Genomic DNA, 16,102 nt, shown 5'->3' on the forward strand with positions numbered 1-16,102 from the left:
CAGAGTGACTTATGAACTGTGTGGTACTACACTTGGGGTAGTGGAGAATGAAAGAGCTGAGGATTCAGGTTTTTATATGGCAAAAACCATATTCTTACTTCAACTTCTCCCACCGAGTTTAATGTATCATGTTTGCCGATTTAGATGAAAGATTTAGCCATAAGCATACTGAAAAGATTAACGAAGCTGATCAATAAATAAAATATACTCGAATGAAAGCACAAGCATTCATTTAAACTTTGAGTATAACAAACCTGTTCTCAATAAACTCCTAATTAAAATTTCCAAAGGGAATTATTTTGCGAGATTTACAAATCCTCTCCACCCCCAATAACACATATGTTCATAGACATATACAAGGTGTACAAACCAAAGCCCTCCCAGAAAAATATTAGTCTTTATTCGTTAATGTATTCAAGCACCCCTCCTTGTAAAACATATTTATAGAACAAAATATCTCTACAAACAAAAAACCAAATGTAAAATATCAGAAGTATCAGTAACAACAACAACAAAAAAATTTCTTTATGAAAAGCTATTTCATAAAGCCAAATTTATGTTTCAGTTCAGTAGATATCAGTAATCCTAATATTTTCATAAACCCCTAAAGGTATAAAGGTGGCAGTGCAGGGAGATTTATGCCCTAGAAGATGTACTCTAACTTCTTGAATATCCATTAACAGTTCCTTAAATGCTGATCTCCAGGTAATTCTCCAGTGGGGCAAAAATAATTTAGTTGATTTCAATCCTTCTAAAACTGTCTTATATCTTGCAAAAAAATATTCTTCTTCTTCTCCTATGCTTATCTCTCATTACATTCATTTCTAGACAAGATCGCATATCTCTATTAGGGATTAGCCTGACTTCTAATCTCTCTTGGCATTAGCACATCATAAATACTGCTTCCTCTGTATCTAAAAAATTGGTTTTTTCTTTCATTCCAGGTGTTATTTTTCTTCTAAATAGCTGTTTGCTCTGTACAAATCGCAAATCAGCCATATCAAAGAATATTCTTCCCACATCTGGTGCAGTGCTCCAAAAATCTCTCTCAAGCTTCTAAATTCCATTAAAAGAGGGCAGTTGGGTTAATTAATAGCCCAACTCTAACAAAATCTCTCTCTCTCTCTGCTCCATGTCTCAAAGATGTTCTATTTCTGCCATATGACTTCTCTATAGATATTTCCATGGGCACTGTTCTTCTGAATTGGCTTCTATAATTCCCACTTTCTCTTCCAAACCAGTAGTAGTAGCAGCATGTGATGCAAGAAAGAATGTCAGCAAAAAAAAAAGAAAAAGAAAAAAAAGAAAATACAAGACAATCCCCTCTAAATGTTTGTCCAGTTCCTCAAATTTATTTAACCTATCAACTTCCACAACAGATGGAAGTTTGTTCCAGCAATTAACCACCCGCTGGCTAAAGACAAATTTCCACACATCTATTCTACATCTGTCCTTCCTCAATTTCAATTTATGGCCCCTTAGGTTAGTAATCCGAACAAATGGAAGAATCCCATCAGATTCAGCGTTCTCAACCATTCAAGGCTTTATACACCTCAATCAGATTGCCTCGCAGGTGTCTAGTCTCCAGCTGCTGCAATTTGCAGAACTTAAGCCTCTCCTGGTAAGAGGATCCCTTCATTCCCCTCACCAATCTTGTTGCCCTTCTCTGTACACGCTCAAGCAAATCTACATCTTTCCTAAAATGAAGTCTAGAATGCAGTACTCCTGCATGCAGTACTCAAGGCGTGGCCTGACCACTGCCTTATACAAAGGGACAATCACCTCCTTTTCCCTGCTAGCAAAATTCCTGTATATCATTGACAACACTTCACAACCTACACTGGCAGCCTGTCTGCATTGCTCAAAAAACTTCATATCTTACTGCACAATTACTTCCAGGTCTTTTTCATTTTCTACCACCTTAGTTGTAGTACCACACAGTTGTTACGTTTCTCTGGGGTTACTTCTACCCATATGCAGTATTTTGCATTTTTCAATGTTAAACTTCAGTTGCCACTTCTCAGCCCATCTGCCCAAATTTTCTAGATCCTGTTGCAGTAACACACTGTCATTAACAACCCTGCCAACCTTTGTATCATCTACAAACTTCGATACTAAGCCTGATATACCTTCATCAATATCATTGATAAATATCCAAAACAACAGTGGACCCAACACTGAACCCTGTGGGACTCCACTAATAACATTAGTCCACGAAGAGCAGCACCCATTGATCACCACCCTCTGTCTTCTCCCACTCAACCATCCTTTTATCCATTGTAGCAACTTACCCTTAATACCATTCTAAACATGTGCTGCAACCAGTCAGCATACGTTTACTGTCCATCTTCAATCAAACTCAGAGAAGTACTTTTCTTCCTCATTTATTCCTTTAATTTCTGTTTTTTTGGAACAACCTCACTTCAGAAGTATTTCCTGAAAATTACAATCTATACGAATTGAAGTATTATCTTCTTTCATCTTCTCAACCTTCAATCCATGCACAATACTAAGTACTATAGATTCTATAATGCCACTCATGCTTGGGGTTTTCATTTAAAAAAAAAAAAAAGTTACATTACCAGACGGCTGAAGGAACTTGATGGCTAGGACTATACCAAATACATCTTTAAAATAATAATAATAAAAATAAATAAATAATTAATTTCCTTCTAAGCTACCCCTAAAAAAATTTTCAGGTCTAAATTAGAGTGAACAGACTAACAAAATTGAGTGTTCCCCCCCCCCAATATATATATATATAATAATAAGGAAGTAACTTTAAATTTCATAGAGGCATCTGTGCAGGAATCAGACTGAGGTGCTTAAAGCCTTAAAAAAAGAGCTGAACAAAGTGAATGATGGGGACACATTTCTGCTTTCTTTGGATGGTGCAAAGAGAGGAAAGTCAAGGGGAGGGGGACTTGAACTGAAATTATGGAAAGCTGATTGCAGTTTAAATGCAAAAAAAAAAAAAAAAAACCGTCTTTAGCCAAAGAGTAATCAACTATTGGAAGAAGTTACCATACAGCCTTGTTGAGTCAGTGATTATGTAGATTTAAAAAGTGATTAGATAAAATATAAAACTAGGGAAACATTTTACTTTTTATTTATTAGGTTTTTTCAAAGTACAGTGGATTCTGGTTATTTGGGCCACTGGTTAATCGGGGCAGCCGCTTATTTGGGGCAAATCTTAAAAAACAGAAACCATCGAGAAAATAGCCAGGGTTTACTTCGCTTAACTGGGACAAAATGCCGTTTAATCGGGGCAGGAGACCACAGCACTGGAAGTTAACCTACGATTGTCTCCGATGGCACCACGTGGTTTGGTCGAAATTCTGGAGGTCACAACCATAAAACAATAAAAAAATTAGCAGTCACCTGTTTATTGGGCTTTTCTGTTAGTGAAATCTATCATAAATGGACAGTAAACTCGATCTTACTGAATTTGCGATAATACCGACAGCTGGAATTCTGTGGGTTATTATGGTGAAATGAGTTTACACTTTCATGAAATCTTCAATCATATAAAAAAATTAATTTTCAGATCTTCTCTTCATTCCTATTTTTAAAGCTTTGTAACTCGTTACTCCGTTCTCACTTGCACGTATCGTGTTATTTGCAATTTGTGTGTGCAGTGTTCTTTGTTATTGACTACTTATCTTTTTACAGTTTTAGATTTAAATCCCCGCCCACAAATGTCAGTGAACACATGTCAACTAGTTTGTATGTACATATTACAGTACGTATTAATTATTCCGATTATCGCATATATTCTTCCGAATTTCATGTATCATTTAATTTTTTAATTGGTTAAGTAATAAAGGGTAAATTTGTGCTTAATATATCTTTACTTTTATAGCCTGTGGATAATATTCCTCATATTTTCTCTAATTAGAATCGCTGTTTAATAGAATTAAAATTCAATTCACAAACGTGATCACAATGACTGGTGCTTACTACACATAGTATGGCGAATGGTAATTTACTATATCGTAATGTAATTTGATTATACAGTGAACTAATTGTAAAGGGGGGGGTACATTGTATTTTTAACTATTTAAGTGAAACTTTGGATAATTGGGGCAGCCACTTAATCGGGCCAAAATGCACTAGTCCCGATGTGTCCCAAATAACCAGATTGGACTTATGCTATAAAAACTTTGTTTATTTGCATCATTTTTCCATTTCAATGCTAAAGTATTTTGAGAGAGTGGGACTATGAAACAGAGGGAAAGGAAAACTCACCACATCTGGTATTCTCTCCTTATTCATTTGTTCCAAATCATGGTTATTTACGTTGGTATTTGCAACATCAAACCTATAAAACATATGCTTGATTAGTAAAAAAACTGACTGGTCACAAAAACATTAATACAAGGCTGTATTAATGTTTTTATGAATCTCTTTCAGAATTATTACTTAGAATTAATAAATGAATAATTCTGAACTAATAAATGAATAATTCTGAATAATTTTTAATGTAAATTTTATATCCTCATTTTACAGTTTTGCATTAATGCTATAATCATTATCTGAACAGTGTACAATGGACTCTTAACTGGCCTGAATGACTGAATTTCTGGAATCCCAAACCATCTTTGATGTAGTTCAGTCATTTGAAATTCACTTAGCTATCAACAATGTTGTAAAAGGATATGTAGTAGTAGTAGTAGTGGCATGTGATGCAAGAAAGCAAATGTATGAGCTTATGCAGCATCAGCCAAAAAAAAAAAAAAAAAAAATCACGCCATTCCCTCCAAATGCTTGTCCAGTTCCTCCTTAAATTTATTTAACCTATCACATTCCCTCCAAATGCTTGTCCAGTTCCTCCTTAAATTTATTTAACCTATCAACTTCCACAACGACAGATGGAAGTTTGTTCCAGCAATAAACCACCCGCTGGCTAAGGGCAAATTTCCGCACATCTATTCTACATCCGTCTTTTCTTAATTTGAATTTATGCCCCCTTAGGTTCGTAATCTGAACAAGTGGAAGGATCCCATCAGAATTCAGCGTGCTCAATCCATTCAAGGCCTTATATATCTCAATCAGATCACTGCGCAGGTGCCTAGTCTCCAGCCACTGCAATTTGCAGAACTGAAGCCTCTCTTGGTAAGAGGATCCTTTCATTCCCCTCACCAATCTTGTTTCCCTTCTCTGTACCCGCTCAAGTAAATCTACATCCTTCCTAAAATGAGGTCTCCAGACCTGTACGCAGTACTCAAGGCGTGGCCTGACCATTGCCTTATACAGAGGGATAATCACCTCCTTTTCCCTGCTAGCAAAACCCCATGACCTGCCCTGGCAGCCTGTCTGCATTGCTCAGAGAACTTCATATCTGACTGCACAATTACTCCCAGGTCTTTTTCATTTTCTACCACCTTAAGTGTAGTATCACACAGTTGCTACGTTTCTCTGGGGTTATTTCTACCCATATGCAGTACTTTGCATTTGTCAAGGTTAAACTTCAGTTGCCACTTCTTAGCCCATCTGCCCAAATTATCTAGATCCTGTTGCAGTAGCAGACTGCCATTACTGTCATTAACAACCCTGCCAACCTTTGTATCATCTGCAAACTTCGACATTAAGCCTGATATACCTTCATCAATATCATTGATAAATATACAAAACAACAGTGGACCTAACACCGAACCCTGTGGGACTCCACTAATAACATTAGTCCAAGAAGAGCAGCACCCATTGATTACCACCCTCTGTCTTCTCGCACATAACCATCCTTTTATCCATTGTAGCAACTTACCCTTAATACCATTATGCTCCAATTTGTACAATAGTCTTCCATGCACAACAGTGTCAAAAGCTTTCCTGAAATCCAAATATATGATATGTGGGGATGCTAGCTGTTTATGAAGCTTACTGATTTCACTAATTAATTTACAAATCTACAGAACAGGAGACAAATTATAGCAATGAAGATAGAACTGATTGAAATACCTGTAAAGAATATTTAATCCAATTAGACAGCAATAATAAAACTACTCGAAACAACTGACCAAACTTTATTAAAATAAATAAACAAAAATAACAAAAAATATACAAAGTAAAATAAAGCTTGCTTATTAAAGTAGGAAAGGTGAAATCATCTAAAAATCATAGTTATTTATTAAATCGAGATAGGGTATTCGGGTACTTAATCTAAAGGATATCAGTTTTAATTTGTGGAATGAGTTGATAAACTCATTCCACAAATTTATTCTGGGGATTTTGAAGTTAATCATTATAGTAGGGGGAAAAAAAAGTCCTCTACAAAGATCCCCAAGTTTGTAGAGGGCATGCTATAACATTTGTAAAGCATATGTTAATAGCATGAAAATCAATTCCATGCCTGAAGTATATAATGAGTGATCACTGAATTATGACTACCAATCTAATACTTCATAGGTCCTCCTTTTGCCCTCAGTACAGCAGCTATCCAACATGGCATTGATTCAACAAGATGTCTGAAGCATTCGGGAGGTATGGCCAACCAAGCTGTGTGTAATGCGGCAAGCAATGTCTAGATACACCAGTCACCTCCAAACAATGGAGGTGACTAGTTATTTTTGGTTTTTTTTTTAGGAGCATTAGCAACTAAGGCCATATTGCTCCGGGAATATGCGGTGGTCATTCCCTGACCTTTCCGCATCCTCCGTATTTGGTGGTGACGGGCTCGAACCCCGGTCTAATCAAGAAGCGTGTGCTACGCACTGCTGCTCCTTCCCACCTGGCTACGGAGGCGCCGGAGGTGACTAGTGTATCCAGATGCCTGATATGCCTATCCATAGTGTCCTACAAGTACTCTATGAGATTGATATTGGGGGAGTTCAGAGGCCAATCGATATGCTGGAAGTCAGAACTGTGTTCCTCAAACCATTCCTGCACAACAAGTGTCCGACGGCTCGGCGCATTGTCATCTTGGAAGATACTATTGCCATTATGGAAAAAGAGTAACATAGTGGGGTGTACACAGTCAGCAAGCAGTTGACGATAGTGGAGACCAGTGATATGTTATTCCACATGCACTAGGGTCCAAGTTCCTGCTGGTGAAACATGCCCCACACCATACAACTGCCTCCACTTTTGATACCATGCATGATGGATCAAGAGCCTCATGTTGTTGAGGCCAAATCTGTATACAACCATCCACGGTGTGGAGTAAATAACGTGACTCATCTGACCAGCACACCTTCTTCCAGTCTTCTAACGTCCAACTTGCATGCTCTTTGCACCAGGCGAGTCTTTTATGCCAATGAACCTTGGTCAGGAGAGGATGTCATAGGGGTTGTCTCCTGGTATAGCCCATACGTGCGACAGATGGTAATGGCAGATATTGTTCCGGATTGGCCCATGTTGTATTGGGTAGTTAATGCTCGAACAGTGCTGTACCTTTTCGCCTGTACGAGTCATCGGACCCGGCACTCACCTCTAACATCAACTTTTCGCTGACCTTTGCAGTTATGTAGGTTGACTAACTGCGCACTCTCATACCTCATGTGGTCAATGGGTCACATTCACTTTTCATAACTCAATGATCACTCAGTGTATATATTTTATTAACCAGCTTTGCTAGACTATATCAAATATAGTCGAACTGTTTGCACAGAGTGTAAATAAATTTGTCAAATGGAAAAGAAAGATTTACCGAATCTTTTTTTGAGGTTAAGGACGAGGAATCTGAGAGGTCATGTGTAAAATAAGGGCTTCATGATTTAACTGAAACTAGAGGGAACACTTAAACTAGTAAAGGTTTTTAAACTTTTCATGTGTATAATGTCATGCTTTAAACATAAAAAAGTTGGAGATTGGCGACTTTAGAACCGCAAAATCTACATATGGCATACTTATATATGTAGTGAATTGCAAATGGTTTTGCAAGACCGAACTGAGGAAGCTTTGCACATGACTCATTCTTAGTCAATATGAATTAACAAGAGGTTAAGTACACACAATTGACTTCAAAGAGCCAGGTAAAATTCAATGGCATTACAGATTTAAAGCTTAACCGAATGTCAAAAAATTTCATCCCTTATTACAAGCATACTTTTGTTTATGGTCCTGCATTTATTATTTGAGTAGATATCAGGGCATATAAATACCCACAGGGATTGATTAAGATGTATTGTAACCTTGATAGGAAGTAAAATTTTTTTTAACATACTAAATTTCCCATCACTCTGACTCGTGTGCGTACACAGTAGATTCTGGTTATTTGGGTCACCGGTTAATCAGGGCAGCCATTTATTTGGGCCAAATCTTAAAGAACAGAACCCAATCGAGAAAATAGCCAGGGTTTACTTTGCTTAATTGGGACAACATGCCGTTTAATTGGGGCAGGAGACCGCAGCACTTCAGATTACCCTAAGACTGTCTTTGACCAAACCACGTGGTTCGGTCGGATTTATGGAGGTCACAACCATAAAACAATAAAAACAATTAGCAGCCCCCTGTTTATTGGGCTTTTCTGTTAGTACAATCTATTATAAACGGATACCAAATTTGTTGAATTTGCGATAATACCGACAGCTGGAATTCTGTGGATTATGGCGAAATGTGTTTACACTTCCATGAAATCTTCAATCATATAAAAAAATAAATTTTCAGAAACTTCTCTTCATTCCTATTTTTTAAGCTTTGTAACTTCTTACTCCATTCTCACTTGTGCACATAGTGTTACTTGCAATTTGGGTGTTCCGTTTTCTTTGTTATTGTGTGCTTATCTTTTTTACTGTTTTAAATTTTAACCCTTCCCCCAAATGTCAGTGAACATAAATATCAACTACTGTAGTTAGTTTTGATTGATTGATTTGGTAGTTGTTGGCGCATCGGCTTCTGTGGCCATATTGCACCTCCCAAGGTTTTTGCAGTATTTTGATCCAAGCCCGAGGTGGGAATCGAACCCGCGACCTTTGGGTTGCCGGGCAGGTACTTTACCCACTCGGCTAGCCCGGTCGGTACTGTAGTTAGTATGTACATATTAATCAAGCTATGCACGTAAGCATAAATTTATTTTTATTTTACTAACCTTTGGAAAATATTCTTCCGATTTTCACGTATCATTTAATTTTTTAAATTTGTAAGGTAATAAAGTGTTAGATAGTATGAATCAGAGCTGTAATACTCAATATGTTCTACGTTGATAATGATATTAGTAAATTAATAAGAGGAGTTTACCTCAATATAGTACGTGGAACACTTCCGTATGATACCCTCCAGAAATTAAAACGGAAAAAACGAAAAAATCGACAACTTACCGGTACATTAAAGTAAAATATAAATAATTAAAGTAAATTATAAATAATTAAATTTAAATTTAATTATTTATAATTTATAATTAAATTTAATTAAATTTAATTATAAATAATTAAATTTAATTATTTATAATTTACTTTAATTATTTATATTTTACTTTAATGTACCGGTAAGTTGTCGATTTTTTCGTTTTTTCCGTTTTAATTTCTGGAGGGTATCATACGGAAGTGTTCCACGTACTATATTGAGGTAAACTCCTCTTATTAATTTACTGGTAATAAAGTGTAAATCTGTACTTAATAGATCTTTACTTTTATAGCCTGTGGACAATATTCCTTCTATTTTCACTAATTAGAATCTTTGTTTAATAGAATTAAAATTCAAATTTACAAATGTGATCACAATGACTGACACTTACTACATATCGTATAGTGAACAGTACTTTGTTAAGATGTGCCCATCGTAGTGTGATTTGATTGTACAGAGAATCAATCATAAAGCAGGATCCATTGTATGCCAATTTGTCCTCATATTTACTCAGGAGTAACTTGCAGTGCTTTTGGAGGAAATTTTTTGCTATAATTTTTCTTTTAAAGATTCTAGAACTCTGTTTTGCCCTTTATTCAATATGTTATAAGAAATGTGGGCAAACAGATGTTTTGAATATCATCATGTCTCTATGCACACAATAATTCAACTGTACAGGGAGACTTTGCTTCATGATAGGATCAGGTTCTGCAAAAATTAGTCATTGCAGAAAATGTCACTAAGTGAACAGCAATTTTCAATATACTCCAATGTTATCATGATAGATGCATTCCTTGAAAAAATAAAAATAAATAATAAAATAATGAATAAATAAGTACTGAATCTGCAGTATAACAGCTGTTAGAGTATAATGCATTAACAGTGAAAGAAATAGACTTACTTTTTTTGCATAAACTAGTAATATAACGGCCTAGTTTTTGGTCCTTGAGGTTGTCACAGACATTCTCTCAGATATGCCAGACAAGTTGTACTTGCTATCTGGGAGTCTAAAACGCTGATAGAACTGATATTCGGGTGACACTCAAGTCAAGTGGACCCAATTTCGGCGAAGTCCGGACGGTCTGTGACAGCCAAATCCTCTGCTTGCACCTTCACGATGGTGGGACTGTTAGTAATCCTGGGTATAACCTCCATGCACAAGTATATGGTGGGTGACCACCCAGGTGTGAACCAACGTAAGCAGGGGTCGAGGTGTGGCACCCACACCACATGGAGGAACGCCGCCCCTCTATGTTACCAGGCAGTACTAGGTGGTAGATGACTCTCATCAACCGGTGAAATACCACCACTTTGCTTATTGGAGGTTTGAAATGGTGAAACCCATGTTTAGTCTCTAGAGCTAAGTTCCGGTCAACCTTTCCCTATCTCTTCCATCATGCAGTATGATTGATGACTTTTGAGGTTATGATGAACGTCGTGGCGAGATCCAATATTCCTTACATTTCGAGGGTACAGCTCTAAAACGGTGTTCGCAGGCCGGCCGCTAGTTAGTACACCGGACTGAACCTATTGGTAACTCTCTAGGAAGCTTCCGGATCAGCTAGTGCATAATCTTGCTGCCTCTACTCTGCCAGATAGTGACTGGTGGGAGTCCGAGTAGTGTGTATGCGGTGAGCATTGTCGAGGCCACGTTATGTCAAGGATCTGGGTATATTCTTACAACATGTACGCCATATCCAAAAATTTCATTACTTCATACAGCATGTCCCACCCACTTTTTCTTACTATTGAATACACCATGAATTGTCAAACTAATAGAGCAAGCTTATCTGCAAAAAGATCTAAACCTCCCAAGGACTTCCTAATCCATTTCACAAATATACGTGGTCTCAATTCTAATCTCAACGATGTCCATTTCCACTTGCAGACTGCCAAACCCCATGTACTTTTTCTGACAGAATCTCAGTTATCGGTTGATTCATCTACTGCTCATCTCAGATGCCCAAATTATTCGCTGTATGATTCCTTTCGCCTCAAAGGTGGTACTTGTGCATATGTCTGTTCTGATATTCCCTGTCAGAGACTTGGCAATTTGGAATCTCCTCTCTTTGATCTTCTCTGGCTTAAAATCTCTCTACCTCATTGTGTAAAATTCATCTGTTGTCTCTACCGTTCTCCCAACTCCACTAATCACTTGGAGCTCTTTGACTTCCTCTCTTTGCAACTTGACTTTCTCCAGTCCAACTTTCCTAACAGTGAAGTAATTTTCCTTGGTGATTTTAATGTTCACAACACCAGCTGGCTTCCATTTTCTAGTCACACCGACCCAGCAGGTCGAGATGCTGAGGCTTTTGCAATTACCAATGACCTAGCACAGATTGTTCATTTACCTACAAGAATACCGGACAATCCTAATCATACAGCCAATACGCTAGATCTTTTTCTCACAAACAACCCTTCTAAGTACACGGTCGAAGTGAGAGGTCCTTTAGGCACTTCAGATCACAACTTGGTGATTGTCTCTTCTCCAATGGAACCTTTATCTCATGGCTATTCCCAACCTCGTGTTGTTTGGCATTACAAGAATGCAAAATGGGATGACCTGCGAGACTTCTTTTCATCTTTTCCTTGGTCGGATTACTGTTTCAAAACTTCTGATGTCAACATTTGCTCAGATCGTGTCAGTGAAATTATCCTTGCAGGAATGGAATCCTTTATCCCACACTCCACTTTAAAATCTCGTCCTTTATCTAAACCGTGGTTTCCAATAAATGTGCTAAGGCTGTCCAAGAGAAGAATGTTGCATATTGTAATTGGCTTGTTTCTAATTCTTCAGTTTCATTTTCTGCCTACACCAAAGCTCGCAACAGTTGTAAAGCAGTTATTAACCAGTCCAAACTAGAGTTTGAACAGGCTAAGAGTAGAAAACTTGCTTCTTGCCCTAATGGTAGCCGAGCATTCTGGTCTCTTGCCAAAGCTATTGGCCGCAACTTTTGCCCATCTTTGATCCCACCTCTGTCCAAACCAGATGGTTGTGTTGCCACTTCAGCCAAGGATAAAGCTGACCTGCTAGCTTCCCATTTTTCTTCCAGCTCATGTATTAATGATCTTGGTAAAACACCTCCCACCATTCCCAACACGCTCCATTCAATGCCTCCTGTGGTCTTCCGTCAAAAGGATATCAGAAGGATTTTGATGAATCTTGATGCTAAGAAAGCTCCAGGTCCTGATGGTATTTCTCCACTTGTTCTCAAAACCTGTGCTCCTGAACTTACTCCTATTCTTTGCCGCCTTTTTACACTTTCTTATTCCAAAGGTGTTTTTCCTTCTGCTTGGAAATTTGCTCATATCCAGCCAGTTCCTAAAAAGGGTGACAAATTCCTCCCATCCAATTATTGTCCCATTGCAATTACTTCTACTCTTTCTAAAGTAATGGAGAAATCAATTAACCGCCAACTCTTAAACTACCTAGAAACCTTCTGTCTGATCAACGATCACCAGTATGGATTCCGTCAGTGTCGATCCACTGGAGATATTCTGGCTTATGTTACCCATTTATGGACTAATTCAATGGAAAGGTTCAGTGAAACACAAGTAGTTGCTCTTGACATCTCAAAGGCTTTTGATTGTGTTTGGCATAAAGGTCTTCTAAACAAGCTTCCATCTTATGGTTTGCCAACTGTTTTTAGTAATTGGTTATCCAGTTTTCTCTCTGATCGCTCACTGAGGGTGATGGTAGATGGCTCTCTGTCTTCTAACTTCTCCACTAATGCCGGTGTCCCCCAAGGTTCAGTTCTTTCCCCCACTCTTTTCCTCTTGTATATCAATGACCTTCTTCCACTGACTGGAAATCCTATCCATAGTTTTGCCGATGATAGCACATTGCACTCAACTTTCCATTTTGAGAAACCTTGTCCTGCTCAATCAGCTTCAACTTCTTGAAAATCTGCTACCAATTCCTTAAATGCCGATCTTCAGGTAATTCTTCAGTGGGGCAAAGACAACTTAGTTGATTTCAACCCTTCTAAAACTCAGTCTTGTCTTATATCTCGCAAAAAGGATTCTTCTACTCCTATGCTTATCTTGAGTGACACTCCGATTTCTAGGCAAAATGATAGATCTCTTTTGGGGATTACCCTGACTTCTAATCTCTCTTGGCACAAGCACATTACAAATATTGCTTCCTCTGCATCTAAAAAACTTGGTTTTCTCTTTCGCTCTCGGCGTTACTTTTCTTCCAAACAGCTGCTCACTCTGTATAAATCGCAAATTCGCCCTGCCATGGAATATTGTTCCCATATCTGGGGTGATGCCCCCAAAACCTCTCTCCGGCTTCTTGATTCCATTCAGAAGAGGGCAGTTAGGTTAATTAATGATTCATCTCTAACAGAGTCTCTCCACTCGCTTTCTCATAGACGCACTGTTTCTGCTGAATGCCTCTTCTACAGATACTTCCATGGGCACTGTTCTTCTGAATTGGCTTCTATAATTCCTGCTCTCTCTTTCAAAACAGCCCGAACACGTGCTGCCACCAGCCAACATCCATTTACTGTCCAACTTCAAACCCACAGAACCAACTTTTCATCTTCCTCATTTATTCATTCAACTACCGTTTTCTGAACAACCTTCCTTCAAATGTATTTCCTGAAAATTACAATCTACAGAAGTTCAAGTCCAATGTCAACAAATATCTTCTTTCGTCTTCTTAACCTCAAACCCAAGCACGGTACTAAGTACTATAGGTTCTAATACCTCTCTTGTTTGGGGTTCACATAAAAAAAAAAAAAAAAAAATGTGTAATAAAAGAGGAGACTGAAATTTTATGGATCATTTGTTTAGTTAATACAGAACCATCCCCATTAATCCTATATACATGGAGAAAAGGAAAATTGTAAATGAAAAAATAAAATTAAAAAAAATAAAAAAAAATGAGAACTTATTTTTATTAATCTTAAGTGGTTACACTTAAGATTAATAAAAATTACACTAAACACTAAACAGAAGAAGGATGGAAGATGGGAGGGTAGTGTGGTTTCAGAAGGGGAGGGGACAAGTGATGTAATAGGTATAAATGTTGACAGAACAACATCTGGAAGAACAAAGATGTATGTACATATTTTACAGATTTAGAGAAGGCTTTTGATTAGGTAGATTGGGTTAAATTACTGATTTTATTGAAAGGATTGGAAGGACAAAAGAATAATCAGTAGGTTATATTAGGACAAAAAATAACACAGTAGACTCTTGATTTTCCAGGATAGATGGTAAAAAAAAAAAGTTCCCGGATAATCGATTTCCTGGTTTATCCAAAAATACAGTAAGTTCCTGGCGTAAGTACGAGATACGTTCCAGGACTTCTTACGTAAGTCGTGTTTCATGTAACTATCTCGGAAATGACTAATAAAAGATTGCTACTACATCCCCGATATGCCAAAATTACTAAAACCACATAACATCCTCAGAAGAATGAAGAAAAATAGTTATACATTTTTAATTAGTTCAATTAAAAACTTTATCTGGGGACGGCAGGGAAGTAACCAGAGTGACACATAAGAAAAGAAAACATAAAAGGAAGAAAAAAAAATGCATGTTATTGTACTTTAAAAACTGAATTGTATTTTGTAGCCTTGGTTGTTATAGTTAACTTCATTTGTGCCAATCGCTTCACCACTTCTCATATTCTGTCTTTCTACCTTATTATTGTGTACATGTTGCAACTGACAAATCTGAATTCCATGCAATACTTGTTAATGGCTGGCTATTTTCATACATCCTTATTATTTTAATTTTCTAATCCGAATCGATCACTTTCCCTTTCTTGATAGATTTATTAGTAGCGCTGTCACTTATTCTCTAAGTCGGCACCATGATAACAGTCAAAATTAAATATTCTGAAAAGAATTTCATAGGACTAAGGCGAAAATTGACTATTATCACTCCACGTGAGCTCACATTTTTACTAAAGCTCATTTCTGGAGGTCACTGCCATAAAACAATAAAAACAATTTGCACTTTCCAGGTTACTGGGCATTTCTGTTAGTGCAATCTATTATAAATCTATAGTAAACGCGATCATATTAGAAACATGCTGCCTGCAGCAGCATGTTCGAGAGGCAACCAGAGAGGGTAATACTCTTGATCTGGTTATCAGCAGTGATCATTCGTGTATTAAGAATTTGCAGATAAAGGAACGCCTAGGTAGCAGTGATCACAGTGTACTGATATGGGATTTACTTAAATATATATTTACCATCAGGGGCAAAGGAAAGGGTTTTTGCTTCCATAAAGTTAAGTACAGTGGTCTCAGACAGTTTTCATATTCTGTACAGTGGGATCAACTGATGATGTTAGCAAAAGTAAATTCTAAGTGGGAAGTATTCAAGGAATTAATCGTGGAAGCTACTAAAAGTTTCATACCTATTAAGAAATATTGTTCAAGGTTTAGGCCTAAATGGTTATTAAATGAACTAATGAGACTAGTGACAGAGAAGAAAAATGCATGGGATGCATATAAATTATCAAGCGACTCAGAAGCCTATGGCAGATGTAAGCTAGTCTGTAATCAGGTCACAAAAGAGGTTAGGCAGATTACGAGAAATCCTTGGCAAAAGATGCTAAGAAAAACAGTGAGGATTTCTTGACTTATATAAACTCTAAAAGGAAGGGGATGAATCTGATTGGTCCACTTGACATCGATGGTTCGATTGTTGATGATCCTGCTCAGATAGCAAACAAACTGAATGAGTATTTTGCATCTACATTCACACATAAGGAGTTATTAAGGTTTGAAAATGGCAGAAGGTTATCAAATTGTAGCAGGGTGCTTAATGATTTTGTAATAACTGAGAGCAGAGTGGAGGAG

At 37.4% G+C, this 16,102-nt stretch overlaps 1 protein-coding gene across 1 annotated transcript in view; it reads right to left on the reverse strand.

The window, feature by feature from the left end:
- Window positions 1-16,102, reverse strand: part of Nmd3 (60S ribosomal export protein NMD3) — a 140,627-nt gene that overhangs the window by 15,416 nt on the left and 109,109 nt on the right. Inside the window, exon 11 of the mRNA XM_090385310.1 lies at window positions 4,249-4,321. Within this exon, the coding sequence (XP_090241436.1) occupies window positions 4,249-4,321 (73 nt within the window). The remainder of the gene's footprint in view (window positions 1-4,248; window positions 4,322-16,102) is intronic.

This window comes from Mastigoproctus giganteus, chromosome 11 (assembly GCF_048544385.1).
Source record: "Mastigoproctus giganteus isolate SK-2022 chromosome 11, ASM4854438v1, whole genome shotgun sequence".
Lineage (NCBI taxonomy): Eukaryota > Metazoa > Arthropoda > Arachnida > Uropygi > Thelyphonidae > Mastigoproctus > Mastigoproctus giganteus.